The sequence below is a fragment of the Budorcas taxicolor genome, chromosome 9, assembly GCF_023091745.1.
Source record: "Budorcas taxicolor isolate Tak-1 chromosome 9, Takin1.1, whole genome shotgun sequence".
Lineage (NCBI taxonomy): Eukaryota > Metazoa > Chordata > Mammalia > Artiodactyla > Bovidae > Budorcas > Budorcas taxicolor.
Genome location: NC_068918.1, coordinates 65,593,865 through 65,621,330, shown reverse-complemented (window position 1 = coordinate 65,621,330; position 27,466 = coordinate 65,593,865). Strand labels below are relative to the sequence as shown.

Sequence of the window (27,466 nt, the reverse complement as noted above, 5' to 3'; positions counted from 1 at the left end):
CTCACCACCTCCCAGAGCTTGCTCAAACCCATATACATTGAATGGGTGATGCCATTGAACCATATCGTCCTCTGTCATAACCCTTCTCCTCCTGCCTTCATCACTCTTTCCCAGCATCAGGGTCTTTTCTAATGAAATCACCTCTTTTGCATCAGGTGGCCAAAGTGTTGGAGCTTCCTTCCTTCAGTCCTTCCCATGAATATTCAGGACTAATTTCCTTTAGGATTGACTGGTTGGATCTCCTTGCAGTCCAAGGTCCCCCAAGTCTTCTCCAACACCACAGTTCAAAAGCATCAGTTCTTCCATGCTCAGCCTTCTTTATAGTCCAATTCTCACATCCATTCATGACTACCGGAAAAACCATAGCTTTGAATAGATGGACCTTTGTTGGCAAAATAATGTCCTCTGCTTTTTAATAACACAGTCCAGGTTGGTCATAGCTTTTCTTCTAAGGAGCAGGCATCTCTTAATTTCATGGCTGCAGTGGTTTCAGAGCCCAAGAAAATAAAGTCTGTTTCCGTGGTTTCCCCATCTATTTGCCATGAAGTGATGGGATTGGATGCCGTGATCTTCGGTTTTTCAATGTTGAGTTTTATGCCAGTTTTTCACTCTCTCACTTTCATCAAGAGGAGCTTTAGTTCTTCTTTGCTTTCTGCATAAGGGTGGTCTCATCTGCATATCTGAGGTTATTGATACTTCTCCGTGCAATCTTGATTCCACCTTGTGTTTCATCCATCCTGGCATTTTGCATAATGTACTTTGCATAGAAGTTAAATAAGCAGGGTGACAATATACAGTCTTGATGTAGTATTGCTTTCCCAATTTAGAACCAGTCCAGTGTTCGATACTAAGTATTTAATATTTTCTTTGCCCCGAGCTGAAAAAAAAGTCTACAAACATTAATGTAACAATAATACAGATTCACATTTGTGTGTTATTTTGGAATTTTCAAACCTTCAACTTGATCTAGTATTTCTCCCTACACTAGTTCAGTCATTCAGTCGCTCAGTTGTGTCTGACTCTTTGCAACCCCATGGACTGCAGCACGCCAGGCTTCCCAGTCCACCACCAACTCCTGGAGCTTACTCATACTCATGTTCATGGAGTTGGTGATGCCATCCAACCATCTTATCCTCTGTTACCCCCTTCTCCTGCCTTCAATCTTTCCCAGCATCAGGGTCTTTTCCAATGAGTCCATTCTTCACGTCAGGTGGCCAAAGTATTGGAGTTTCAGCTTCAGCATCAGTCCTTGCAATGAATATTCAGGGCTGATTTCTTTTAGGATAGACTGATTAGATCTCCTTGCATTCCAAGAGTCTTCATTGATGCCAAAGCATCAATTCTTTGGTGCTCAGCTTTCTTTACAGTCCAGCACTCGGATCCGTACATGACTACTGGAAAAACCATAGCTTTGACTAGACGGAGCTTTGTTGGCAAAGTAATATCTCTGCTTTTTAATATGCTGTCTAGGTTAATCATAGCTTTTCTTTCAAGGAGCAAGCATATAGTAGGAGGAGGCCAAAAAAGGTAGAAAACTTTTTAGGGCCACATGAACCAGGGAGTGGCACAATCTGTTCTGGAATGCAGGTATTCTTTTTCTCAGTTCTGCATGATTTTTTTTCTAAAGCAGGCTGACAAGGAACTGGACACAGGACTAAAAATTTGTGACTAAGCCTTTTTTTTTTTTTTTTAAGCTTTTTCTTAAGGAAATATTCAAGCACAAAAGTAGAATATTGAACTGTTACTTAAGCTTAATAATTATCAGCATTTACCAACTTTAACATTATTTGCTTTTTTTTGAGAGTGCTTAAAAATTATTTTATATTGGAGTACAGGTGATTAACATTGTTGTGTTAGTTTCAGGCATACAGTAAAGTGATTCAGTTATACATGTGAAATCTGTTCTTTTTCAAATTCCATTTTTCCGGAGTATTTTAAAGCAAAATTCTACTCATTAAGCATTTCTTGAGTCTTGAGCCTTAGACCACTTGGCCATCCTCACACCCTGTTAAGCATTTCTTGACTTTTTAAATAATGCTGATTAATGCTATGCCAAAAATATTAAATATTAATCATTTGAAGTGAAATTAATAAACTGCAGTTAAGACTGTTTCAGACCAGTTAACATTTGAATACAGACCATATGCCAGATAAGTCATTTCCATTTATTAGTTTAGTACATTTAATCTTAAGCTGTTACTAGCTTTATTTTGTATCTGTGGAAAGTGAAGCTGAAAGAGATTAAGGTAATTTGTCCAAAGTTGGGTAGCTGGTTAATTGTCAGACCAGAATTTTGAAACTAGTCAATTGGAGTAATAGTCACGGGAGGTATTTTTAGGATTATTAAAGATATGAATAGCAATAGTTTCCAAAAATTTGGAGCCCACATCCTGAATATGCTAAAATTAAGACTCGGCTCAAGTACTTACTGCTACTTCAACCTTCTAATTTGTCTCGCTTTTCTTTTCTCCATGTGGTTCATGCTCTATACAGCAGCCATCTTAAAATGTAAATAAATAAGATGGTGACACTTCCCTAATCAGACCTTCCTAGGACCTTCCCATTACAGTTAGAGTAAAATCTTGACTCTACTCTGGCCTGCTTATTAGATGCTATTTGATTTAGTCCTTCCTGTTTCCTGCCTTATCTTGCACCCTCTCATTGATCACAGTACCTCAGCCTTCTTACAAGTTTGTCTTGAATTGGTTAAGTTTGTGTCTTTTGCTTAGAATGCTTTTCTTGGATCTTTGCAGTATTCCTTCTGTTTAACTTGATTGTTACCTCTTTAAAGATGGTTCAAGGACCCACTGTAGTAGTCCTCCTCTCCATCTCTTGACATCACTTTGTGTTCTTTGGTTTATTTCTTCCCCTAGCTTGAACGTAAGCTCCAACAGAGAAGGGAACTTAATGTCTCGCTTAAAGTGCTGTATTTCCTACAGTAGTAGCGTCTGGCTTCTGATAGTCTTTGTTTAAATTCATATGAATTATGAAAGCTTAATCTGAAAGGTGGGGTTAAATATGTAGGTTATGAGATTATGAGGATTAAATAAGATAATTTTGTTTAAAGTCACCTAGCATAGTTCTTCGGAGAAGGCAATGGCAACCCACTACAGTACTCTTGCCTGGAAAATCCGATGGATGGAGGAGCCTGGTAGGCTGCAGTCCATGGGGTCGCAAAGAGTCGGATATAACTGAGCAACTTCACTTTCACTTTTTACTTTCATGCATTGGAGAAGGCAGTGGCAGCCCACTCCAGTGTTCTTGCCTGGAGAATCCCAGGGATGGGGGTGCCTGGTGGGCTGCCGTCTGTGGGGTCGCACAGTCAGACACGACTGAAGTGACTTAGCAGGGACCTGTCGTGTCTCCCATAATATATAACACAGTACTTTGTATATAGACTTCCATTTAAAAAAGAAAAAAGGCAAGCTGATTACGATCTTTGTACTATCTTAAATATTAACATGGTATTAAATGTTAATTTGTAATGTATATTATATATTATTAATGTATTATGTGTCATATTTTATATATGATCATTGAGTTTTTGGTATGGATGCTTGAATATATTCATATATCGTGAATAAGAAGGTATATCTGCTAGGCTAACAGCCTACAGCCCCTTTTCCCTCACTTTGCTATTTCTAGCATGTATTTTCTTGGTACTTCAGAAAATCATGACTTGGAGTAAAGAGAGATTTGGCAATTGGTTCTTCTTTGGATATACAGAAACTAAAATAAGCCTTTTAGAATTGTTTGGGGGTAAGTGTTGGCTAAACTGAGCCTTGTATCACTTCCAGCAGTGAATCAGTAGTATTGGACTTCTCAGTCAGAATAAAGTTTCATAACAACCTATCAGTTTAAAAGATGAGAGTTTTTCTCTGCCCACTTGGGGGATCTAATATTTTTAAAACTAAACATAGGACTACTTTAGAATGTATGCATGTTCTTTTGTTTTTGCTAATTTCTCTTTTGCTATATTTCCCATACTTGCTAGGTTCCTATTCCTTCTTCCTATCTTAAAAATAAAATAATTCCCTTAGCTGTAAGGCCGTGTATAAATATTTAGGGGACATGTTCTTGTTTTACCAGTTTCATCTTATTTCTTCTACTTTGTGTTTTCATTTTTATTACCTGTTTTCCATTGGATCAATAATTCGATAAGACAGATTTTCACATTAATGTGGGGTTTTTTCCCATTTAAACTGATTTATGAATTCTTTCAGTATAGTCACATACAATTTTGTATTGTTTAGTTTCTGATCCCCTCGTAGTTTTGACTATGTTTTGTACATAGCTGATAATGTGTGCTAAGTCATTTCAGTCATGTCTGACTCTTTGTGATCCCATGGACTGTAGCCCTCTAGGCTCCTCTGTCCATGGGATTCTCCAGGCAAGAATACTAGAGTAGGTTGCTATGCTGTCCTTCAGGGGATCTTCCTGACCCAGGGAACAAACCCACGTCTTGTGTGTCTCCTGCATTGCAGGCAGGTTCTTTACTACTTGCGCCACTTGGGAAGCCCCATAATTGATAATAACTGAATTTTATTCATAAGGCTAAGCTAAGCATTTCAGTAAATACTGAAACTGCTTAATACTTTGTGTATATCTTAAACTTATTTGTATAGTAATATAAATTAGTTTAGGAAGAGCTCTAGCTTCCAATTGATACTTGTTTCATCTACTGGCTGGGGTTTTTGGTTTTTTTTTTTTTTTTGAACATCTGTATATATATCAAAATCCTTTTAGGCACAAAATTACTAAAGTTACTATGATGGTGGTTATATTAATTTTAAAAATCAGCTTTATATGAAACTGCACTATATGAAAGGAAGTGGTCAGGAGAAAATAAGATAAATAGCATTAAAGTAAACTCATACTGTAGTTGTTATAAACTGTAGCATTATGAATACTGACTGTAGATGGTAGTAGTTTAGTCGCTAAGTTGTGTCCGATTCTTGCGACCCCATGAACTGTAGCCTCCCCGGCTCTTCTGTCCATGGGATTCTCCAGGCAAGAATACTGGAGTGGTTTGCAGTTTCCTTCTCCAGGGAATCTTCCTGACCCAGGGATTGAACCCAGGTCTCCTGCATTGCAGGCAGATTCTTTACCGACTGAGCTGTGTGGGAAACCCCTACTATAGATACATAACATGTTTTGATATACCAAGATGGCCACTTATGCTAAACTAACCACTTTGGAATTTTCTGATAGGATGACAGTATAGCTTCTGTTTTCTAAATCCCAGATTGCTAAAATTAGAACTCAAGTGTTTGAATTAAAGGTTCTGCAGTTTCATAATGCACTGCTACATTCTGATTAAAACAGAAGTTGAATTTCTTTAAGCTTTTATGGTTAAAAACTTATTTCCTGATTCAGTATCCTGTTCCTGAAATATTTAGTGCCTTTTTATTAAGAGTTTATTGCAGTGCTGAGTGGTAATATGTTGTAAATAGTGGGTTTTTTTATCATAATTCAAAAATTTTTTTTTATCTTTGCTAGGAATTTAATTTCTCAGAACATTCTCTCCTGGAAGAATCTTACAGTTTCTCAAAGACTTCAGTTGACTGCTTGATCCTGCATAAAACCCAAGGTAGATGATTAGTTTTTCTAGTCTGCAGTTTGGACTTTTTAAAGAAAATGTGACTTCTGAACTTAATGATTTAGACCGATTGAAAGTGATATGGTCTGAAACTTTTGTTACGGTGACTTGTATGAAGTAAGCCAGATTTTTAAAGTTCTAGGGGAAAGATTCTCTTCTATTTCTAGGTTGTGTATCTGCTTTTACTTCTATAAACACATCTACTTAAAGACTGAGAACACACAGTTGTTCAAAAATAATCAGGATAAAATAGCTCTGCTTATTTAACTTATCTTTTATGCATACAAGGGAATTCCATAACTTAATTTTTCCCCCGTTACATGGGTGTTAAAGTTAGGTTTGATTGCTTATTATGTGCTAAAATTGTTTTAAGAATATTATATGTATCAACTCATTTAATCACTACATCTCTGAGGAAGGTACTGTCTTTATATCTTAACTCACTTGGAATTAAGAGTGAGAGAAGGTGAAGCTGGTGTTTGTCTCTTTGAAGACAGTTGTGTTTTATTTTGTTATAAATATTTGAAACCCTTTGAATTTATCATTTATGTGGCTTTTTTGGTGAGGAAGTATGCAGACATCATTGCCTCCTCTAGTTCATCTCAGTACTTTTCAAAAACTGTTTCAGAATATTGAGCAAAGTCTAATTAGGTCAAAAGGGTTTAAATACATGGCAATTGCAGGCTATTAGGAAAGTTTACTGAGTTGATTTTTTGGGAAAAAATACTTATTTTGTGTAAGTTAGTGAAAATTTGAAAATAGTTGTAGCAGGAATAAATTGGGGAGACGTGTAGGCTTAATTTTGTAAAGAGTAAATCTTATAAATCAGTTAGTCCTGTTACTGATTTCCGTGAGGTCTGATTGTTGCATTAGATACTAGCTAGTATTTAGAAAACTTAGAATATTGGTGTACAAGTTCTCTTTTTTCTTTTAGTCCCAATCTCTTCTTGCAGCAGTCTCTTTAGTTTCTTTTATCCTTTTTCATCTTTTCACCAGAAAGCTACAGGGTGAACTAGGCATTGTCACATAAGTCCGTTTTTATTTCTACAGTCATGACTGTTAAAAGCAGAGCTGTGGGCTCCAGCTGTTCAGAGACTTAGTGACCTTTATTCTCCTAGGAGACTTATCCATCACCATTCCAAGCAGTATTGCATACATGGAGTGGTTGATTTAGTCCCATTTCAAAGCCATAAAGCACTTATGATGACAGCTGGGTAGGTTTACTCTGTTTTTTAATATTATGTCATTTGTGTTTTTTTTCAGGTTTGTTATCTGTAATACTCTGATATTATTTATCTTTTTTACAGGAGAGGTAGGCATTTGTATTGGGCATGGAATAACATCTAACGTACTGCTGCAGTCTGATGTTGCTCTTTCTGACTTCTGCAGCTGCTGCCTTTTTTTGGATTGAGGCACATAAGTGGAAAAGTCCATAGAAATCTTCTGTTGTGTCTTTACCATACCTGCCATGCAGGTGCAAATAAAGTTTTAGTTAGGGATAATTGACTTAGTACTCACTTGAATAATGATGGGTAATATCCTTTGAGAAACTTAATGTTTTATAAATTTAATTTGTATCTGAAGATAAGTTAAATAATAGAAATGACTTCTCTTGCATTGTGATTTTAACCTTTTTTGCCCTCTCATTTGCCTAGGAGAAAAGAAATGGGTCGCTCCAATTCTAGATCACATTCTTCAAGATCAAAGTCTAGATCACAGTCTAGTTCTCGATCAAGATCAAGATCACACTCAAGGAAGAAGAGATACAGGTGAATTACTGTGCTTTTACCTTTCTAAATTATAATAACCATACCAGCTAACAGTTACGGATTGCTTACACAGGCAAAGTGCTAAATTCATTAACATGTTTTAGTCTCCAAGAACCCAGTGAGTGGATCTGTTGTTTAGAATTAGTCCACTGGCGAAACTTTGAATGAATTTCCTACAGATAAAGGGGAACTGTTGTAATGTTAAGAGATGAATTGGATAATGTAAGAATTATTTGGCAGTAAACAATCTTTGCATACTATTTAAGTTTCTTGTTTCTGATTCTGAGGTCTCAATAGGTTTATTCTTTTATATAAAAAGATTGACTCTGGTGGTTTTTCTTTAAATGGTAATACATACTTAGCATGGAAAATAGAAACTACAAGTTAAAAATAAATGACCATGGTCTTGTTATGAATTAATGTTAGTTTCTGATTTTTCTTTAGTATTTTTCTTGGCCTAAATTTTTATTACATATACATTTAGCCAGTGGTATTTCACTAATGAATATTCTTCCGTGGCATTACATATTCTTTTAACATTACCACTTTAAGTGCCTGCATGAATGTAATGTGTTAGTGTGTCCTATTTTTGGATGTCAGTTTTTCCCCGTTTTCTTGATATACACCTTAGAATTGAGATGCTCGTCATTGAAAATAGTTACCTTTTACTTTTATATATAAATGAGGGTGTTTTTTTTTAATACATTTTTAGCTTTGACAACTTATTTGCATATTTGATCAGAATGGTACAATGGAATAGTTTATTTTTCTTTCATTGATATTTATTTCATTTTTAGTTCTAGGTCTCGTTCCAGGACGTATTCAAGATCTCGTAGTAGAGATCGAATTTATTCTAGAGATTATCGTCGAGATTACAGAAATAATAGAGGAATGAGACGACCTTATGGGTACAGAGGAAGGGGTAGAGGGTATTATCAAGGAGGAGGAGGTAGATATCATCGAGGTGGATATAGACCTGTTTGGAATAGAAGACATTCTAGGAGTCCTCGACGAGGTCGTTCACGTTCCAGGAGTCCAAAAAGAAGATCTGTTTCTTCTCAAAGATCCCGAAGCAGATCTCGCCGATCATATAGATCCTCTAGGTCTCCAAGATCATCATCTTCTCGTTCTTCGTCCCCTTATAGCAAGTCTCCTGTCTCTAAAAGACGAGGGTCTCAGGAAAAACAAACCAAAAAAGCTGAAGGGGAACCTCAAGAAGAGAGTCCTTTGAAAAATAAATCACAGGAGGAACCGAAAGATGCATTTGAACACGACCCGTCTGAATCTATTGATGAATTTAATAAATCATCGGCCACATCTGGTGATATTTGGCCTGGCCTTTCAGCTTATGATAATAGCCCCAGATCGCCCCATAGTCCTTCACCAATTGCTACACCACCTAGTCAGAGTTCATCTTGCTCTGATGCCCCCATGCTCAGTACAGTACACTCTGCAAAAAACACACCCTCTCAGCATTCACATTCCATTCAGCATAGTCCTGAAAGATCTGGGTCTGGTTCTGTTGGAAATGGATCAAGTAGATACAGCCCTTCTCAGAATAGTCCAATTCATCACATCCCTTCACGAAGAAGCCCTGCAAAGACAATCACACCACAGAATGCTCCAAGAGATGAGGCTAGGGGACGTTCCTCATTTTATCCTGATGGTGGAGATCAGGAAACTGCAAAGACAGGAAAATTCTTAAAAAGGTAAGAGTTAAGAGAATTTAGATCATAATAGTAATATTTCTCTGAATTCTGTTTGGATTTATGTTTTGAAATGGCACTGTGATGTGTATTTAAGTATTTTTAATTGTGACTTCTTTCTCTTTATAAAATAATTTGAGTTGATTATAAAGTGTTTTAATGTTTATGAAGATAATTCATACTCTTCTTTTTCATTTCATCCATTTTTTTAAGTCCAGAATTAAGAATGTAAATGAGAAGTTGAAAGTGTTAAAGCATTGAAAGGTTATTTTGTCGTCTTCATCATTATAATGTGACCTACATAAAATAATGCAGTTATATATTCTTGTGTATAAATAGTCCAGCTGCCAATTTTTAGTAAATCCTCCTGACTGTAGAAAAGATAATAAATGGTATTTCTTATTGACTCTAGTAACATTTCAGAGAGATGCTTGGTCTAAATGCTAATTTTAAGCATTGCTAAAGGTTCCTTAATGAAAATGGATTGCTAAGGTAATATGGTTGGTTTTAAGTAAGGAAATACAGTGAGCTTGCTATTTATTTTTTTAGTGCTTCCCCACCTAAAATTAATTTTTTATTGAATTGATACATAGTTTCTACTTAATATTGCCAGAAATCATTTTCTACTGAGAAGTATATACATGAATTATTTTGTGATTTAGATAGAATAGTAACATCTAATATTAACTATACTGAAGTCCACTTTTTTGAACTCTTATTTATATTAGTAGATATGTTAAAGAGTGAAATTTTGAGTATAATCATAAGTAGAATTCAAATAGATAAATATATTAAATAGGTAAGTATATTTTAAGTATCAAATAGATAAGTGTATTACAGATACGTTTTTAGTGGTTCTTAGTCTCAAAAATAAAACTTAAGCTATGTGAAAATTTGGATTTGTTAGTGCAGAATTGTGAACTGTGAGGAAATAGAAGAAGTTTTTGAGAATGGCTTTACTTTTTTTTAACTTCAGAAGTCTTAATGTGTGCATTTATTTAAAACCTCAGCACATAAGCCTTATGGATGCTTTTAAGGCTTTCTATAAGTGGAATCTGAAAAAAGCAATTTTCAGTAGGAGATTTTCCTCTTATTACTGGCCCTGTGATATTGGGAAGCACAGTTAAGTATGTAAGTGGTCCAGAATGAATGCAATCCAGAGTTACCATCCTCTTCTTTGCTTATTCACAGGTTCACAGATGAAGAGTCTAGAGTATTCCTGCTTGATAGGGGTAATACCAGGGATAAAGAGGCTCCAAAGGAGAAAGGATCAGAGAAAGGGAGGGCAGAGGGAGAATGGGAAGATCAGGAAGTTCTAGATTACTTCAGTGATAAAGAATCTGGAAAACAAAAGTTTAATGATTCAGAAGGGGATGACACAGAGGAGACAGAGGATTATAGACAGTTCAGGAAGTCAGTTCTTGCAGATCAGGGTAAAAATTTTGCTACTACGTCTCATCGGAATACTGAGGAGGAAGGACCCAAGTACAAGTCCAAAGTTTCATTGAAAGGCAATAGAGAAAGTGATGGATTTAGAGAAGAAAAAAATTACAAACTTAAAGAGACTGGATATGTAGTGGAAAGGCCTAGCACTGCAAAAGATAAGCACAAGGAAGACGACAAAAATTCTGAGAGAATAACAGTAAAGAAAGAAACTCAGTCACCTGAGCAGGTAAAGTCTGAAAAGCTCAAAGACCTCTTTGATTACAGTCCCCCTCTACACAAGAATCTGGATGCTCGAGAAAAGTCTACCTTCAGAGAAGAGAGCCCACTTAGGATCAAAATGATAGCCAGTGATTCTCATCGTCCTGAAGTCAAACTCAAAATGGCACCTGTTCCTCTTGATGATTCTAACAGGTAATCCACATTGCTCCCCAATAAGTAATCTGTGGGTGGTTAGTTAATAATCCAGTTAATTATCTTATTTTCTGACCATACTTCCATTTTCATATTCAAACCAATGGTATATTTTGTTTGTATGTGTCTGTCTGTTACCGATATGCTCCAGACCTGCTTCCTTGACTAAAGACAGACTGCTTGCTAGTACACTTGTCCATTCTGTCAAGAAGGAGCAAGAATTCCGATCCATCTTTGACCACATTAAGTTGCCACAGGCCAGCAAAAGCACATCTGAGTCATTTATTCAACACATTGTGTCCTTGGTTCATCATGTTAAAGGTATGTTTAGTATTGTGAATTATATTTTTCTTGCAAGTAAAAAAATTAACAGCTATGCATAATAATAATGTACCCTAGGGCTCTATGTAGACTATTAAAATTTTGTATAAATAGCACTTCATAAATGAGATACTAGTCTTGTTAACATTAACACACCTATTTAATAAAGTGATTTTTAATATTTAATAAGTGAAATGTAAGTAAAATTAAAACATACCCTGAAAATCTGTATCATGATAAAAAATGATACAGATTTATACAGTGCTGAAAGTCTTTTTGAAATGTGCCGTAATACTGTCTTTGAAGTTCAGAGTGCTTGCAGATTATCTTTGATTGCATTCATAAGACTTGTATTAATATACTCTTGGTATAGATTTCTAACAGAGTGGTGCAATGTTGTTACTATTATGAAGAATTTCTTTTTAACCTTTAAAGAAACTTGAAACCAGTGGGGAGGGGAAAACAGTATTTCTCTGTTAATTTTGTATTACTTAATTTGTTATAGTATTTTACTTTTTTATATGATAAATCAGAAAACTTTATTAGGATTTTTAAAAGGGGAAAAAGTTCAAGAAATTTAAAAGTATGTTAGGTAAGTAGTGATACTGAGTAGTGAATGACTAAGGATAAAAATGATGATATTTCTTGAGGTCCTGGGGATGATGAAGGGTGTTCTTTTCAACTGAAGTAGTGATGTTCTCTTTTCACCAGTGTCTAATTTTAGTTCTAGAGTTACTAATAATTTTCAAAGATTTTAGCTTGCGACTTTTTGTGTTTGAAAGGGAGTTTACCTTGAAGTAGGTTTCTTACCCAGGAATCTCCGTGGCTGTTGCTCTGAAAAGCCATTTTTGAAAAGTTTGTCTTTGGACCTGAGAACAACTCATAGGTGAAACTTATCACTCAGGAATTCTTAATGCACTTAATATTTCAAAATAATGAAGAGTTAATAAATTTCTTTTTTACTGTAATTATTTAAACGTAGTAACAAAAGAGTTTTGCTGTTTGGCTATAACTAGGTTTATGAACCAATTTATGACCATATTACTGTGGTGCATAGAATATGAAACAGTAACATTTTTTCTTTTTTCATTTTTTTATTACCTGTCTCTACATTTTACAATTTATTGCTGAATTTTGAGATCAGGTTTTGATAAATTTTTCCTTTTTCCTTTTTTTTTTTGAAGAAAAGAACTGTAGTTATGTTTCATTATTGGTATTGTGCAACCGATCTGAACAGCTCTTACTTCGTATAGAGCTGAAAATGCCCAGTGATGTTTTCTTTTTCATTGTAACTAGGTCCTGGAATATGTTTTGAAATGGCAAATCCATGTTTCAAAGTAAAATAGCTGTTGAAAGATACAGGCAAAGTTGAATCTTCTGTCTTCCTGGCAAAAATGGCATAAAAACTGAGTTGCTAGCTCAAATTCCTGGGTTTCATGGAATTATGATTGAGGCACTACCCTGGTAGTGGCCATTTCAAGTTTTAATGATTGGTTATGAGACATGTGCTGGATATTGGGCGGTAAGTTGACACAGATGTATGTTGACCTGTTAAGCAGATAGCTTGCTTCGTAATGTAACATTTCATGACTTTATACGTCTTTCTATATTACATCAACAGCATATCTTGAAATGGTTTAAAAAAGAATTGGTGTTGATATTACTAATTTTTAAATTGTTAAAAGACAAGACAGTAATATCAAATGTACTGTCAGGTTTGCCAAGATGCCAGATTTTTGGAGTAATTAGTGTTAATTGATGTAAAAAATATTTTTCCAATTGAAGTGCCAGTATTCAGTTTTTTCTTAAATCCGGTTTTTGTTAACAACATAGTTCTTGCCAAAATAATTTTATTAGTTTATTAAAACAAGCTTTGCAAGTTATTTTAGTATTTTTGTTTTCTGCAAATGATTACTTGAAGTTAACTTCATTGGTTCATATTGGCAAGGCTTAAGGACATTGACGTATTATTGTTGCTTTTTGTTTAATTTGAGGAAGTGTAGTGCGTTACTGAAATGGAATTAGAGAGAGACTCTTGATTTAGTATATTTATTGTTCTTGGATTATATGTAATATGGACAGAGACCTGTGAGGAACTTTGCATCAGTTACCTGTTAAGGTACAAGAAGTTACATGGGACAGGGTAGGAGTTCTTTGTAACACTTGATTCTCTTCTACTAGGTTTCTTGAGTATTTTTATTTTCTATTCACCTGCTACATGCCCTTCTGTCACAATTGAAAATTCCTCTTAAGGTAAAGGTAACTAATTGGGCAGTGTTTCTCCTAAATCAACAGAGCAATACTTCAAATCATCTTCAATGACCCTAAACGAGAGGTTCACTTCGTATCAGAAAGCCACTGAAGAACATAGTGCCAGGCAAAAGAGCCCTGAGATACACAGGTATGTATACTGGGCATGTAAAAATGTTGTTTTGATAGGAAGACACTGTTAAATAAGTTCATGTTGAAGCTATAAATAAGATACATGAAACTATATGGGTATCATGACTCAAATGAAAATTTGTAATTTACCATTTCTTTTTAATTTTCAGTTTATTTGGTTAAAACTCATTGTTAGAACTTAAAATACTCACTCTTATCACTTCCCAGTATGGAATTAAATAGTTAGCAATTTTTCTTTTGGGAGGGGGTTGGATGCCTAGAGTAAGTAACCCTTGAATTTTATTCACTTCAAGTAAGTTTGTAAAATAAAAATGCTCGGTGAGATAGAATTGTTCCTTGTGGAAAGATCGTGAATTTGAAGTTAGATAGTTATTTTCAGTTCCTTGCTCTCACTTAATTGCATTGTGATAAAAAAGTTATTTAATCTCTGAATGTTTTTTTTTTCCATCTACAAATAAGAATAACAAATAAAATGTCCTGTTTTGCAGGATAATGTTGACAGTATTAATTGTAAAGTATCTAATTCAGTGCTTAATACATAGTGGGTATGGTTTTGGTGGTCACTGCTGAAAGAGGCACTGAGAAGATTCAACTGACAGTAGCTTAAGAACGCAAGGAGAGGCACAGAATAAAACTAAAGATACTGAATATGTAAAAATATGGGAGATAACTTAAGAACAAATAATCCTATTTGTGTATTCGTTGATACTGATATAATTATATGCTGATACTTAAATAATAATTTTAATCAAAAAAGTTTTTTCTTTTTTGATTATTAAAGTAAGCTTGATATCTTAAACGATCAGGCTTCATTTGTACATAAATAATTGGAGGCATATTAACTTATTTTTAATAAGTACAGTTTTTATTTCTTAATTATCAGGAATTAGATTAATAATCTTGCTATACTAAATTTAGTCACCTGGGAGAGAAACAACTGTCTGGTATTCCCTTTCCAAAAATGGACAGATTTTAGGAATTTGTGGAATCATAAAATGAATGTGACTACAAATAGACTTTATTTTACATTAAGGAGAATTGACATCTCTCCAAGTGCCCTGAGGAAGCATACCCGTTTAGCAGGGGAAGAGAGAGTTTTTAAAGAAGAAAATCAAAAGGTACGTTTTGAATGCACTTTTTCTTTTCCATGTTAACTTCTGGTTAGTTAATGATACTGTTCTAATAAGCAGTTTGTCTAGGCAAAATGTTTATAGACATCATTGATTTATAACTTGTAAATATACATATTTATATATATATATCTATATCTGTAGTAGCGTGTATGTGGTGTTCCTAGAAAAAAATTAAGCTCACCTTTTACTATATGTTAAACCAAGAATAATTAATTTAAATGCTAATGAAAGCAAAAAAGTATTTCTAAGAAAAAGGCAAAGAATCAGTGAGTAGACAGAAAAATTATAATAGGAAAGATACACATTATGTAAAGGTTTTTGTTAGAGGTGAAATGGGTAATCCAGAATAAATATTCCTTGATTTATGGGTGCCTAAATTAATATCTTTAGGTTCTTCAAAGAGAGAACAAGAAGTAATTGCCATGCTACTGGGTATTTTTGATCTGGACTAAGAAATGAGCATTCTAAGAACTGGTTTACAAATGAACACTTGGAATAAAAACTGTGTTACTATTGGAATATTGTAGATTTGGGGGAAGAATGCCTTTAAACTTGAGAAAGGAGTCTGAATGACTGGCATTGGGGTCGGGGGACTTTTAAGAATGGAATTCAGTCATTAAGGGGACTGTTTAATTGATAATTTGATATTTCCTAGGTAGATTAGTCTATGTGACAGGCCATAACATTCTAGTTGAAATGTGGAGCAAGGTTAAAAGGGAGCAGCTGTCTGTTGTAATGAGAAGATTAGGGACTTGTAACGGTATTACTTGGTTCCAGTCGTGGCCATTACTGAGTACTGTCTTGATAATAGGAATGTGATTAGCTTTTTGGATGTCGGTTTCCTGATAAGAAAAATGAGAATACATCTGTTTTGCAGAGTTGAATAACTGGGCTGTTACGATAAATTGGCACTTTATTACTAGAAGTTGTTACTAAGGCTTTCATTTATAAGCTTTTTAATTAGGCATGCTATTAATTTATTAAATAAGAAATTTAGAGCTTAGAAAGTGGTATCTTTGCGTGGGGGAAATTGGTTTTGGTAAAGCAGATTCTGAGAAGTGAATGCTAATTTTGGCTTTTATTTTCAATATCTTGGGTTCAGTGTTGATTAATTTTGTTTTGCCCACAATTTAGTCTATTCTTGTACTCTGACAGAGTGAGTGTCTTTCTTCTCTCTTCATTATTCAGACCAGGATTTGATCTAGAGGAGAGAAAATAGTGATAACTAATGGAAGGATAAGAGGAAAAGACATTGCTTTTTATCCTTTATCTTCCTATCTGAATGAACAATTAACATACATGTAGTAGTGTGTAGTTTACATATGTAGTTTGGTGTTTACAAAGTACTTCCACCTATACTGTTACCCAAGGGCTTGCCAGTAGCATATTACTAGGTGAATAGGAAAGGTTTTGCTCTTGATTAGATTTTCTCATGACTATGGGAGCAAATAGGTGAGTAGCTGATACCATTTGGACATATACTTCCAGTTTTAGGAATGTTTATGAACATTGTAGCTAGACTTCCCAGAGTAAGTACTTCTTATTGTTGAATACTAGCAAGGATGTCCACATTGCTTAGCATCTTACTGATGTATAATTTTTCTTCATTCCTAGATGCCTCTTTCCATCTTCCTAAATTATATAGTATTTGAAAAAGCAATGGAACAAGAAGGAGGTGAATTGTGACCCAGTTAAACTAATGTCCGTTGCAATACCTGAATTGAGAAAGGGCAGTATATGGCCCAGATACTGAGTACAGGATTGGGAATGACTCTTTCTGGCTTTGTTTCTACCCTTGTTCAACCTCAGTTGGTTTCATTAATCATATTATGTTTGCATGTTATGGAAAATACAGAATATTTAACTTGTAAAGTGATTTTTATCGGGTTGGTCAACTAATTTGGGAAGAACTTGATGATAATGAGGCTTAAATAATGAGAACCATTTACTTTAGGATCCCTTAACTTTACTGTCAGATGGCTATACCCACAACTGAGTATAATCTCTATCATTGTTAAAGTATATAAAAAGCTGTTTCAAAAGATGAGGGATAATTAATGAGGATGTACCGAGTGGAAAAATAATTATATCATTTTACTGTATGAAAGTTTATTATGGATTGCTTTGAACAGAAACCTATGACATTTTGAAGACAATTAGCTTTTAATTACTTCTCCAGTCCTGTTGTACTTGTGTTCACAAGTGTTTAGTGAAAACAGCAAGTACGTTTTTAAACAAAAACTTAAGTATGGAAGTAGTATGTTATATTCATTCTTTTCTGCTACTAAAAATGCCAGCTTAGAAACTGGCCAAAAAAAAAATTGGTATTTTATATATATATTTCTTTTTTTTCCCCTATAGTTTCCCTGAAATCTGCATTTTTACATCTGTCTTTTCTAGGGAGATAAAAAATTAAGATGTGATTCTGCTGATCTTCGGCATGACATAGACCGTCGGAGAAAAGAAAGAAGTAAAGAACGGGGGGATTCCAAGGGCTCCAGGGAATCCAGTGGATCAAGAAAGCAGGAAAAAACTCCAAAAGATTACAAGGAATACAAATCTTACAAAGATGACAGGTAATTGTTGAAACTGTCGGAGTTAGGTTTTAGCTTCTAATTAGCCTTTAATAATTGTCAGCTTAATTGCTTTCAATTTTGACTGTGTAATCGAATGTTTAAATTTAAACAATTAAAATTATTTGTTTTACAGCAAAAATGTATTTGTCTTTTACACGGCTTATGGTGGATGAGGACAAAAACTTTGGAATAGCAAGCTAACACTGAAAAAAAAATGACAAATTAATGTGTCCTATTATCCAGGCTACATCAGGAGGTTGGACTTCAATGCAGTGCATTTCTAGAAACAGTTTGTGTAAGAACTTTGGTTCGTTATGCTTGATTCCGCACTTTTTCAACTCATAACACCCAGAGTACAAGAATTTTAAACTGATGTCTAGTGGTTTAACATGGGAGAGCTGGGGGGGAGGAAGGACTAGTTTTTTTGAAATAGCAATGTGTATTAGGCTTTCAAAGTAATGTTTCCATGGATACTGTTAGAAGTGGTAAGAGTTATTGCAGGTATGACCTTTGCGGGTATTGCAGTAGAATCATGTATTGATCATGATAGAGTCAAGTAAATATTAGGAATACTAAGTATCATAGATAATTGTTTTTCTTGCTGTTCATTAGGTGAATGGTGGTAATTTTACTCGTGTTTTTAAATTTATAATTAATTTTAATTTACTGGTATTTATAATGTCTTATGCCTTTTATTTCAATAACGGAGTTATGGCCCAATCTGTATCAACTGTTTTCACCTAGGGTTGTACAAACTGCAGTGATTTTGAAACATGGCCTTAAGGACATTCATACTTTTTCCTACTCTTCCCTTCCTTTCCTTAAAAAAAAAAAAATGTTAAAAATGTTGAACTGAACTTTATATTCTTGAAGTTTCCAGACTGCTAGTTTCTAACTGGCAGGTCATAGCATGTTTTCCAGTAGTGATATAAAACAAATATTGGAGGAGAATGGAAACAGACTATGTCAAAGTTGAACACCCAATCATTTTAGTTTCATGCTAATTTTAATAGGGGATAGTTTCTTTGACTTGAAAAATATCCCTCTTATTGTAAGATACAGCAGGGTCTTTCATAATCTTTTTTTTAAATAGCACATTTTTCTTGTTTATTTTATTTTTCAGTAAACATAAAAGTAGAGAGCAAGATCATTCTCGATCTTCATCCTCTTCAGCATCACCTTCTTCTCCTAGTTCTCGAGAAGAAAAGGAGAGTAAGAAGGAAAGAGAAGAAGAATTTAAAACTCACCATGAGCTGAAAGAATACTCAGGCTTTGCAGGAGTTAGCCGACCACGAGGAACCTTTGTAAGTAATAAAATTATTTTCTGTCTTTGATAGAACTTTAGCGCACTGTACATAAGGAAAGTAAGACATATGATGAGTTAGTCATTGTTGTATGAGTCATTACTCCTGTAGTCTTTAAAATGGTATTTGATATATCTTTATTAAGAAATGCCATTTGGGAGAGTGAGGAGGAGCTGGAGCTGGGATGATAACCTCCTTTGTATAGAAAGTAAAAAATCCATGTTTTTGCCTGATTTTGAAAATATTCCATTTAGATTCCATTGAGATTTAGAAGCATCTGTATAACTTATTAACTGTGGATTCAATAACTGTACATAGTGCTTAGAGACCCAAGAGTCAAGGAAAGTTAATAATTTAAATCCATTTCTTTAATCACTTTTTTATTAATAAGAACATGTTTTGAAACAAATCCATGTTTGTATTAACAACTATTTTCATTTTTGCCTATTCAAATTCTTTTTTATATGTGTGTCAGTCATAGAAATTACAAGACTTTTTATCCTACCTAGTATATATATTATTATTCCCATGTTTCCATAAATTCTTACAATTGTAAATTTAATGATTTCATAGTAGTGCATCTTCTTGACTCCTTAATTTCTAGGTTCAGATTTCTAACTTAAGCTAGTATCCAGTTAGTTGTTAGTAGGGTTTATTAATTAGATCATTTGGGAAAGAGAAGAGCTTTGCCCATATGGTGAAAGGTGTAGTTAACACTTAGGACTTCTGTGTAATTCAAAGAAATTAGACAACTCTTTTGGCTAGTAAAAGGGAAAAGAAACAACTTCTTAAAATTTAAACTATTTAAAAATTTTAGTTCAGGTCATGAAAGAAAGTGCAGTGTTCTGACAACTTAGGTTGACTGTGCATTTCTTCTTAACCTATTCAGCTTTCAATAGGCAGAATTTTTTCCGTCCTTACTAGTATAAAATGGCCACCCTTTCCATCCTCAGTGGCTGTGAAGTTGAGATTTAGGGAAGAAATTAGGGAATGTTTTTTGTTACTGCAGTAAAATTAGAGTTTGCATGTAACTTAATACCTTTTGATTTCATTACTAAACAACTTTGTTAATCAGTTTCGAATTAGAGGCAGAGGAAGAGCCAGAGGAGTTTTTGCTGGGACAAATACTGGTCCAAACAACTCAAATACTACTTTTCAAAAGAGACCGAAGGAAGAGGAATGGGATCCAGAATATACCCCAAAGAGCAAGAAGTACTTCTTGGTGGGTGTTAGAAATCTCTGTTTATTTGGTTTGCATTAATTTTCAAAGCATACTGGGTGAATACATTGGAGTACAGGCATCCACTACTATGAGAAGTTTTTACTATAATATAGGAAACTTTTAAAATAAATCATTACCCAGATGATTTGAAGTTTTGAACATGTGGGTCCCTGTAGTCCTTTTTACACCTTATTGATATTATCTATGGACTGGTCAGTGTAAAGTAAAAATTTCCCTGATTTGATAGTCACATTCAGAGAAGAACATTAAACTGTTTCATATCTGTCTATAAGACGGTAAAGTTAAGAAGGTAAATCATTAAGATTTCCCTTTCATCACCACAGCTGTTTGTTTAATTGAAAGACAAGGAGAAGAATTCTTCCACAGTGCATGTAATTAAGGTTTTCAGGAGGTTGTTAACTTTTATTGGAGTAAAAGGAAGAGGAAAAATTACATTATGGAAAAATTGCTAGATACACATTAATTTGACACTTCCTTGTGATGCTCTTCTCTCTGAATTAGTTTGTAAGGGATGAAGCTAGAGGAGGTGGGTCCTGAAAGAGTCTCTAAGTAATGATGGAAATTTTTTACATTTTGGCACGGAAGAAGAGGGTTTATCTTCCATTATAGAAACTTAAGGAAATACCAAAACTGTTAACAGAATATTCATTTTTGTCATAGCTTTTCAGGGAAGTCATGTTTTAGAGATTATTTCTGAAGACTAGTTGTTTTGTTGAACCAAGGAGGAAAATAGTGCTGAGTTTTTAGAAATGTGTCTTTCATTTGACTTTTTATGAGTATATTTGAATAAAGCTGAATGTCCCAGCCTTCTGCCAAGGTGGACTATATAGCTGTATTCTGAACTAGATATATATTTTGGTTGAAGAATGGGCATTGTAGTTGTTTCAAAAATTAATTTCCATTTATCTCTTTTTTGGAGTACTTTAATGACCAAGAGTCTAGAAAAGTTAAATTTTTACAGAGTGCATTATGCATAATGTTTCCACAATCTGTGCTCCTTTGAGGAAAAATTTATGCTTGACTTGACAATCTCTGGAAAGTGAAAGGTGTTTTATTCAGTTACAGAAAGTTTAAAAGATATATTTCATTTTTAATATAGGAATTTATGAATTGATACATTGCTGTTTATGCTATGGATGGAAAGATACGTAGGATTTCAATTTTTGGTTTAAGAGACTGGTAATAGAGAACATCCTGAATACATACTGTGGATGTCCTCCTGAGGAAGAGTGGATTATTGCAAAGGAGATACTGATTAAGAGAGACAAGTTTGGATTGAATCTTAAGCTTAAAAGATGAGCAGGTGTGCTGTAAAAAAGCAGGAGTGAAACATCCTAATCTAGAGAGTTCCAGTACTCAAGTGGCTAGATGATTGGTATAAGTTTGGGAAAATTAAGAAGCAGGGGCCAAATTGTGGAAGACAATAATACTTGAGTAAATTTGGATGTTAAGCAGAGTTTGGAAAAACATGGCTATGACAAACAGACCTGAGAAATAATTGAGTGTCTAAGGGACTAGTTTTGAAAAATGTTAAAGCCACATTTATGAAGGCTTATTCAGGGACCCTCTAGTTTGGTGTTGGAAGTGAGAAGAAAGGATATTGCAAGCACAGGGAATACAGAGGAAAGCAGCTCATTTGACGTGAAGGTTAAGTTCTGGTATGGAAGTGCCCAAGATATAATAAGTGGAAATGTGTAGTAGGTAGTTGCTAACACAGATTTAGAGAGAAAAAAAAATCTAGGTTCCATTATACGGTCACAGAACCACAGTAATATCACCCAGTCAGAAGAGAAGAGATTAAAAGGCCAACTTTTCAAAGGTGTGAATGAGGAGCAAGTGCTTATAAAAATGCCAGATGGTAAAACAAGTATAAAAGCACAAAAACTTAAGGAAATGAGAGGTGAACAAGTTAAATAATTGTTTAACACTTCAAACATTTTACAAATATTTAATTTGGTGGCTCAGAGGGTAAAGAATCAGCCTGCAGTGCATGAGACCCAGGTTTGATCCCTGGGTTGGGAAGATTCCCTGGAGAAGGGAATGACTACCCACTAAAGAATGACTCCCCACTGAAGAATCCCATGGACGAAGAAGCCTGGTGGGATACAGTCCATGGGATTGCAAAGACAGAACTGAGTGACTAACACTTTCACTTTTCTATGACATTCTTTCTAGTATTATAGTTTTTGTCTTAAATTGGGACATAATTATTTTTGATTAGCATATAATCAGGCTTTAGTTTGGAGAAGGCGATGGCACCCCACTCCAGTACTCTTTCCTGGAAAATCCCATGGATGGAGAAGCCTGGTGGGCTGCAGTCCATGGGGTCGCTAGGAGTTGGACACGACTGAGCGACTTCACATTCACTTTTCACTTTCATGTATTGGAGAAGGCAATGGCAGCCCACTCCAGTGTTCTTGCCTGGAGAATCCCAGGGACGGGAGCCTGGTGGGCTGCCATCTACGGGGTCGCACAGAGTCGGACGTGACTGAAGCGACTTAGCAGGAGCAGCAGCCGGCTTTAGTTACACTAATCAAGAGGAATGTTACTTAGGGTTCCACATGTTGCTGTTCTGGACTATATTTTAAAGTCCTCGTTTCTGTATGAGACATCATGTGCATTTGTCACAGGCTAGTGCTCACTAGAAGTGAAACTAATGTCACATTTCTTCTTATATATAAATCAGTTCCCCAAGTTAATTGTTTCGGTTGTTAATTAGCCATTGGAATGCCAGCTTTGGTTTCTACATGTGTATTTATGGATAGTCTAAAGGTATTTTTCAGTGATGAGACTAGAAATACAAAATTTTTAAAAAATTCAGAATGAGTGAAGTTGAAAGCTATAGATTCCTCTAGGTTTTTTTCAGAATAATTAATAAGCATGGACATTCTGTCCATAGTAATGAAACATTTAATGCTTAGTAATAATAATGGATAACATTTACTGAGCATTTTGCTCGGCACCATTCTTAGTGTTTTGAACTGAAAGTGAAAGTCACTCAGTTTGTTTTCATGCTTGTAAAGTCATTTTGAGGTAGGACCATTATTCAGTTTATATAGATGAAAAACACAGAGGTACAGAGATTGAGCAGCTTGACCAAAGGTACTCAGCCAGAAGGAGTGGGGTTAGGATTTGAACCCATGCTTTAGGGTTCCAAGGTTCTTAACAGCATGTATCATTTTTCCTCCAGTACTTGGTAACAGTTATTGCATTCTTATCTGAAATTTCCCTTCTCTAAACTTTGAGTTATACAAAGATAAGATAATGTTTTCAATAATAAATATTTCAGGAAAGATAGTCTTTAGAACCTGAGATTCTCTGGAGGGATTGAGAGTATTTGTAAAGAGTTGGACCAGATGGGAAAGTACTGAAATGGGTAAGTTCCCCATGTTAATGTCATCTGAGGAAGAGAAAATTCCTTATGGGAACAGAGATTTGGATTGGAGCTTTAGTAAATTAACTCTTTTGAAACTTGATCATTCTGTAGAGAAGAGAAGACGATTCAGAAGATTTTGGTTCTACTGTGGCCTCCTTTGTTAACATATTTTTTTTTAAACTGGAATTTTCCTTTAATAATTGTACTTATTTTTGACTGTTCTGTGTCTTCACTGCTGCTCATGCTTTTTCTCTAGTTGTGATGTTCAGACTTTTCATTTCAGTGGCTTCTCTTGTTGGAGACCATGGTTTCTAGGGCCTGTGAGTTCAGTAGATGTGGTTTCTGGGCTCTGCTGTACATCCTTACTAGTTGTGACGCACGGGCTTAGTTGGCCATGACACTTGGGATCATCCTGGATCGGGGATCAAACCTGTGTCTCCTGCATTGGCAGGTGGATTCTTTACCATTGAGCCACCAAGGAAGGCCTCCGTTAACATATTTTTGATTATATATTATAAATATCTCATATCCCCTTTATCTTCTGTAAAGTAGTTAATGTTAATGTACAGTAAGACTGAAATCTTGTAAGAATTTGAGGATTAAGACTCGGTATGCTTTAGGGCCTTCGTGGTGGTCCATTGTTAAGACTCCGTGCCTCCACTGTAGAGGGCATGGGTTCTATCCCTGATCGGGGAACCGGTATTCTGCATGCCACTTGTCCAAAGAAGAAAAAGAACTAGTACGCTTAGCATTAAAATATCACTTCAGTAGCTGCTGGGATATCCTTTGAGAAACACAGTGTGATGATGTAGCTGTTGTTTAGTTTCAGATTATTGTGTAAGATGATTGTATATTTAAAAGTAATGGCTAGTCTAACTCTAGTGTCTAGCTTTGTTACTGCTTTTCCTGTTTTAGCTCTTGGCTACCTCAATTTAGTAGTCATTTATTGTTACCATGATTCCTGGGAAGCTTATTCTGAGGATAATGAGCATAAAGGGCATTGGAAAAGACTGGCTCTGTGGCTTTGGGCAAGTTACTCAGTTTCTCTGTCCCCCAATTTCTTTATTCCTAAAGTGGAGTTAGTAACAGTATTTTACAGTTGTTGTGAGGATTAGATGAGTAAGTATATAGAAAATGCTGAGACCAATGCCTCATCCTTAGAAATAAGTACCATGTAAGCATTATTATCACCACCTTTGATTGAGTGCCTGCCTGTCAAGCACTGGGCTGGGCACTTTTTACAAGTCATTTGTGTTCCTTTAAGACTATCTTTGGTTTTATTAATGAGGAAGTAAAGTTCACTCAGTTTCTGTTAAGATTTAAATCCATACCTCTGGCTTGAAAACCTATTTGCTTCTTCCTACAAATTCATGGAATACTGTGTAAACACCACAAACAGAAAGCATAAACTCTTATAGAGTTGTGATGATAACAGAAAGGAGCTTGAAATTACATCATTCTATGTATGTATTATTTTGAGTGGCAGACTATTTTAAAATAGTTTATTTTGGATTTACAGTTAAACTTTGATGTACTGAAATGGTGCATTTTTGATAGCTCCTAAGTTCATTCTTTGGTCATCTCACTGGTTTGATAAAGCTAGATTATTAGAAAATAAATTGGTGAGGGCTCTTTCACACTGTTAATTACATGTGTGAACTTTTTAAGGCAGGTTAGGAGGGTGAGCTATATTATGTGAATATGCACAAAGGCACATTCTTGGTTTTGAAAAGGTGCTTAGTTATGTATTCTTTTTTAAAAGTTTAGTGACTTTGGGACAGTTGGTCAGTATCAGTACTCCATAAGTTATGCAGCTATGTTTGTATTATACCTGTTGTCTCATGAAGGGGCATCATTCCCATTTTTTGTGGGTACAAACTTAAAAAGTTTGTTTGAGATGGGCAGCAGTTAAGGAGAACTTTTCATTTTTTGTTTTGTTCTTTGGGATGTAATACTCATCTACTCATACACAAAGTCAAGTACTTTTCACTTTTTCAGATTGTTTTGGTTAGTGGAATAATTTGTAATTTGGGGAACAATCTATTTGGCTGCAGTTAATAAAAAATTTAAGTTGAGATGTAATAGCTGCAGAATTTTAGGTTAGTGAACAAGAAATAAGTTGAGGTATTACCCTAGGGATCATGCCATCCTGATTTGGCTTGTGCCCTTGCCAAGAAGATTAATATGTAATACACATTAATTTAGATTTATCTCAATAGGATTTTTAAAAGTCTGTAGCTATATGTAAGAGATACTTCTTACCACCTGTTTTATTTAGTAAATGTTATAATGTTGTAATGACATTTTTATACTTTGTTATGTATTTGTGACAGGTAATTTTGGGGGGAAAATATCAGTTACATTATCTCATTTATGCATAGTAGATTGAAATAATGAAAAGCAGAACAATAAAAAATTTTGATAATTGGCAGTAATTTAGCAGTTGAGATTCTTCAGAAAACTGTCCGGGCAGCTTTCAAATGCTTGTGTTACTAAGCATGTAATTATTTACTTTGATGATGCACACATGTTTTTGATGAAAAGTTCAGTTTTATTGATTTTGTGTATTTTAGAACAGTACCCACCTCATATACCCAATTTTCAGAAGATTTATACAATAATATGATTGGGGATGTAATCATATTCCTTACAAGAAAGACATTTCTTTCTTTGTTTAACCTTTCTGTAGCATGATGACAGAGATGATGGTGTGGATTATTGGGCCAAAAGAGGAAGAGGTCGTGGTACTTTTCAACGTGGCAGAGGGCGCTTTAACTTCAAAAAGTCAGGTAGCAGTCCAAAGTGGACTCATGACAAATACCAAGGGGACGGGATTGTTGAAGATGAAGAAGAGACCATGGAAAATAATGAAGAAAAGAAGGACAGACGCAAAGAAGAAAAGGTAGACATTTTCAACTTGTTAGTGGTTCTGATATGTTCTTTTGTGTGAGTTTCTTGGGCCAATTAGTTATTTGATTTTTAGATACAGTGATTATTTTGAATTATTTCCACTCTTCATATCTTTTCTAATCTTTATTTCCTTTTTTTTTTTTAGGAATAGGAAATCTGAAGTAAGATTGCAACAGAGAACAGAACTTGCACCCACCATTTTTTTTTACATGATTTTTGTTTTCAAATAAGAATGTAAGCATTTTACTTAAATTTTACTGTTTGCAAGTAGTCTAGAGAAATTTTGTTTTGAATCTTCAAATATCTTGAAAAATAGTAGACTGTATGTTGAAAATTGTACTGAAATAAAGTAGAAAATTGTTACGTACCATATTTGTAACTATCAACTTTTAAAAAAATATATACTTTTACTGTTTTTGTTACATGCATTGTAATTCTGCTTTGTCTATAAGATATGGTCAAGTACAGCTCTGTGAAAGTTCTGATTCTCTTCCCTCCCTGTTTGTGTTAATGTTTATTCTGAAGTAAACGTTAGCTCTACATAAAAATCCCTGAAGAGGAATTGTCTATAGAGACCACACTAATTATTTTAACTGTATACATCTGTTTAACATTCTCCTTAATTCAAACACACTACATTGTAGGGTGACTAATTTTTGAAGTGTACCATGGAAAAAGTTGTTATTTTGGTAAACTAAACTAATTTAACATCTCATCAAATGTTTAAGATGGAAAAAAGCTTTGCCAATAGCTCAAAAGTACTAGCTGTTAAAAGTTAAATTGAAAAGTATGAAAAAAATTTTTTCTTAAACTGAAAGCAAGCAGTGGGCTATAAAAAACATTTTTAGGAGTCTTTACTATTTGCATTCAAAATTCAGTGTTCTCTGTTTTATTTGAACGTTTGAGTCATGGTCTTAGATATCAGTTCTTTGAGAGAGGAATCTGGTTTGTAATAATACAAACAAAACCCCCATTCCCACTGAACGTCTTGCTTAAAAAAGAAAAACAGAACAAAGCCTGTAATTCTGATATTGGTATGGAAGAGGATTATTCTGCAGAATAACTTGATAACGTTAAAAAGATGTGTACCTGACGTCATATCTCACATACTTATTTGAGCTTTTAGACAGCTGAATCACTAGTTCATAGTCTTAACTATAACGAATAATAGGCAAACAGAATATACTGCTCATTAGTAGTATTTTAAGAAACTTGTTTTCCAAATGTCACCAATAAAAAGATTTGACAGGAAGTTTGTCACAGCATTGA

General features: G+C 34.7%; 1 protein-coding gene across 1 annotated transcript in view; it reads left to right on the top strand.

Annotated features, from left to right (window-relative positions):
• BCLAF1 (BCL2 associated transcription factor 1) overlaps positions 1-27,466 on the top strand; it is a 29,757-nt gene extending 2,291 nt beyond the window's left edge. The window contains exons 2-13 of the mRNA XM_052645497.1: positions 5,500-5,590; positions 7,255-7,368; positions 8,172-9,077; positions 10,266-10,931; positions 11,083-11,252; positions 13,548-13,653; positions 14,689-14,773; positions 17,189-17,364; positions 18,488-18,668; positions 19,744-19,890; positions 25,977-26,189; positions 26,343-27,466. Coding sequence (XP_052501457.1) covers positions 7,265-7,368; positions 8,172-9,077; positions 10,266-10,931; positions 11,083-11,252; positions 13,548-13,653; positions 14,689-14,773; positions 17,189-17,364; positions 18,488-18,668; positions 19,744-19,890; positions 25,977-26,189; positions 26,343-26,348 — 2,760 coding nt within the window. The 5' untranslated portion in view covers positions 5,500-5,590; positions 7,255-7,264 and the 3' untranslated portion in view covers positions 26,349-27,466. The remainder of the gene's footprint in view (positions 1-5,499; positions 5,591-7,254; positions 7,369-8,171; positions 9,078-10,265; positions 10,932-11,082; positions 11,253-13,547; positions 13,654-14,688; positions 14,774-17,188; positions 17,365-18,487; positions 18,669-19,743; positions 19,891-25,976; positions 26,190-26,342) is intronic.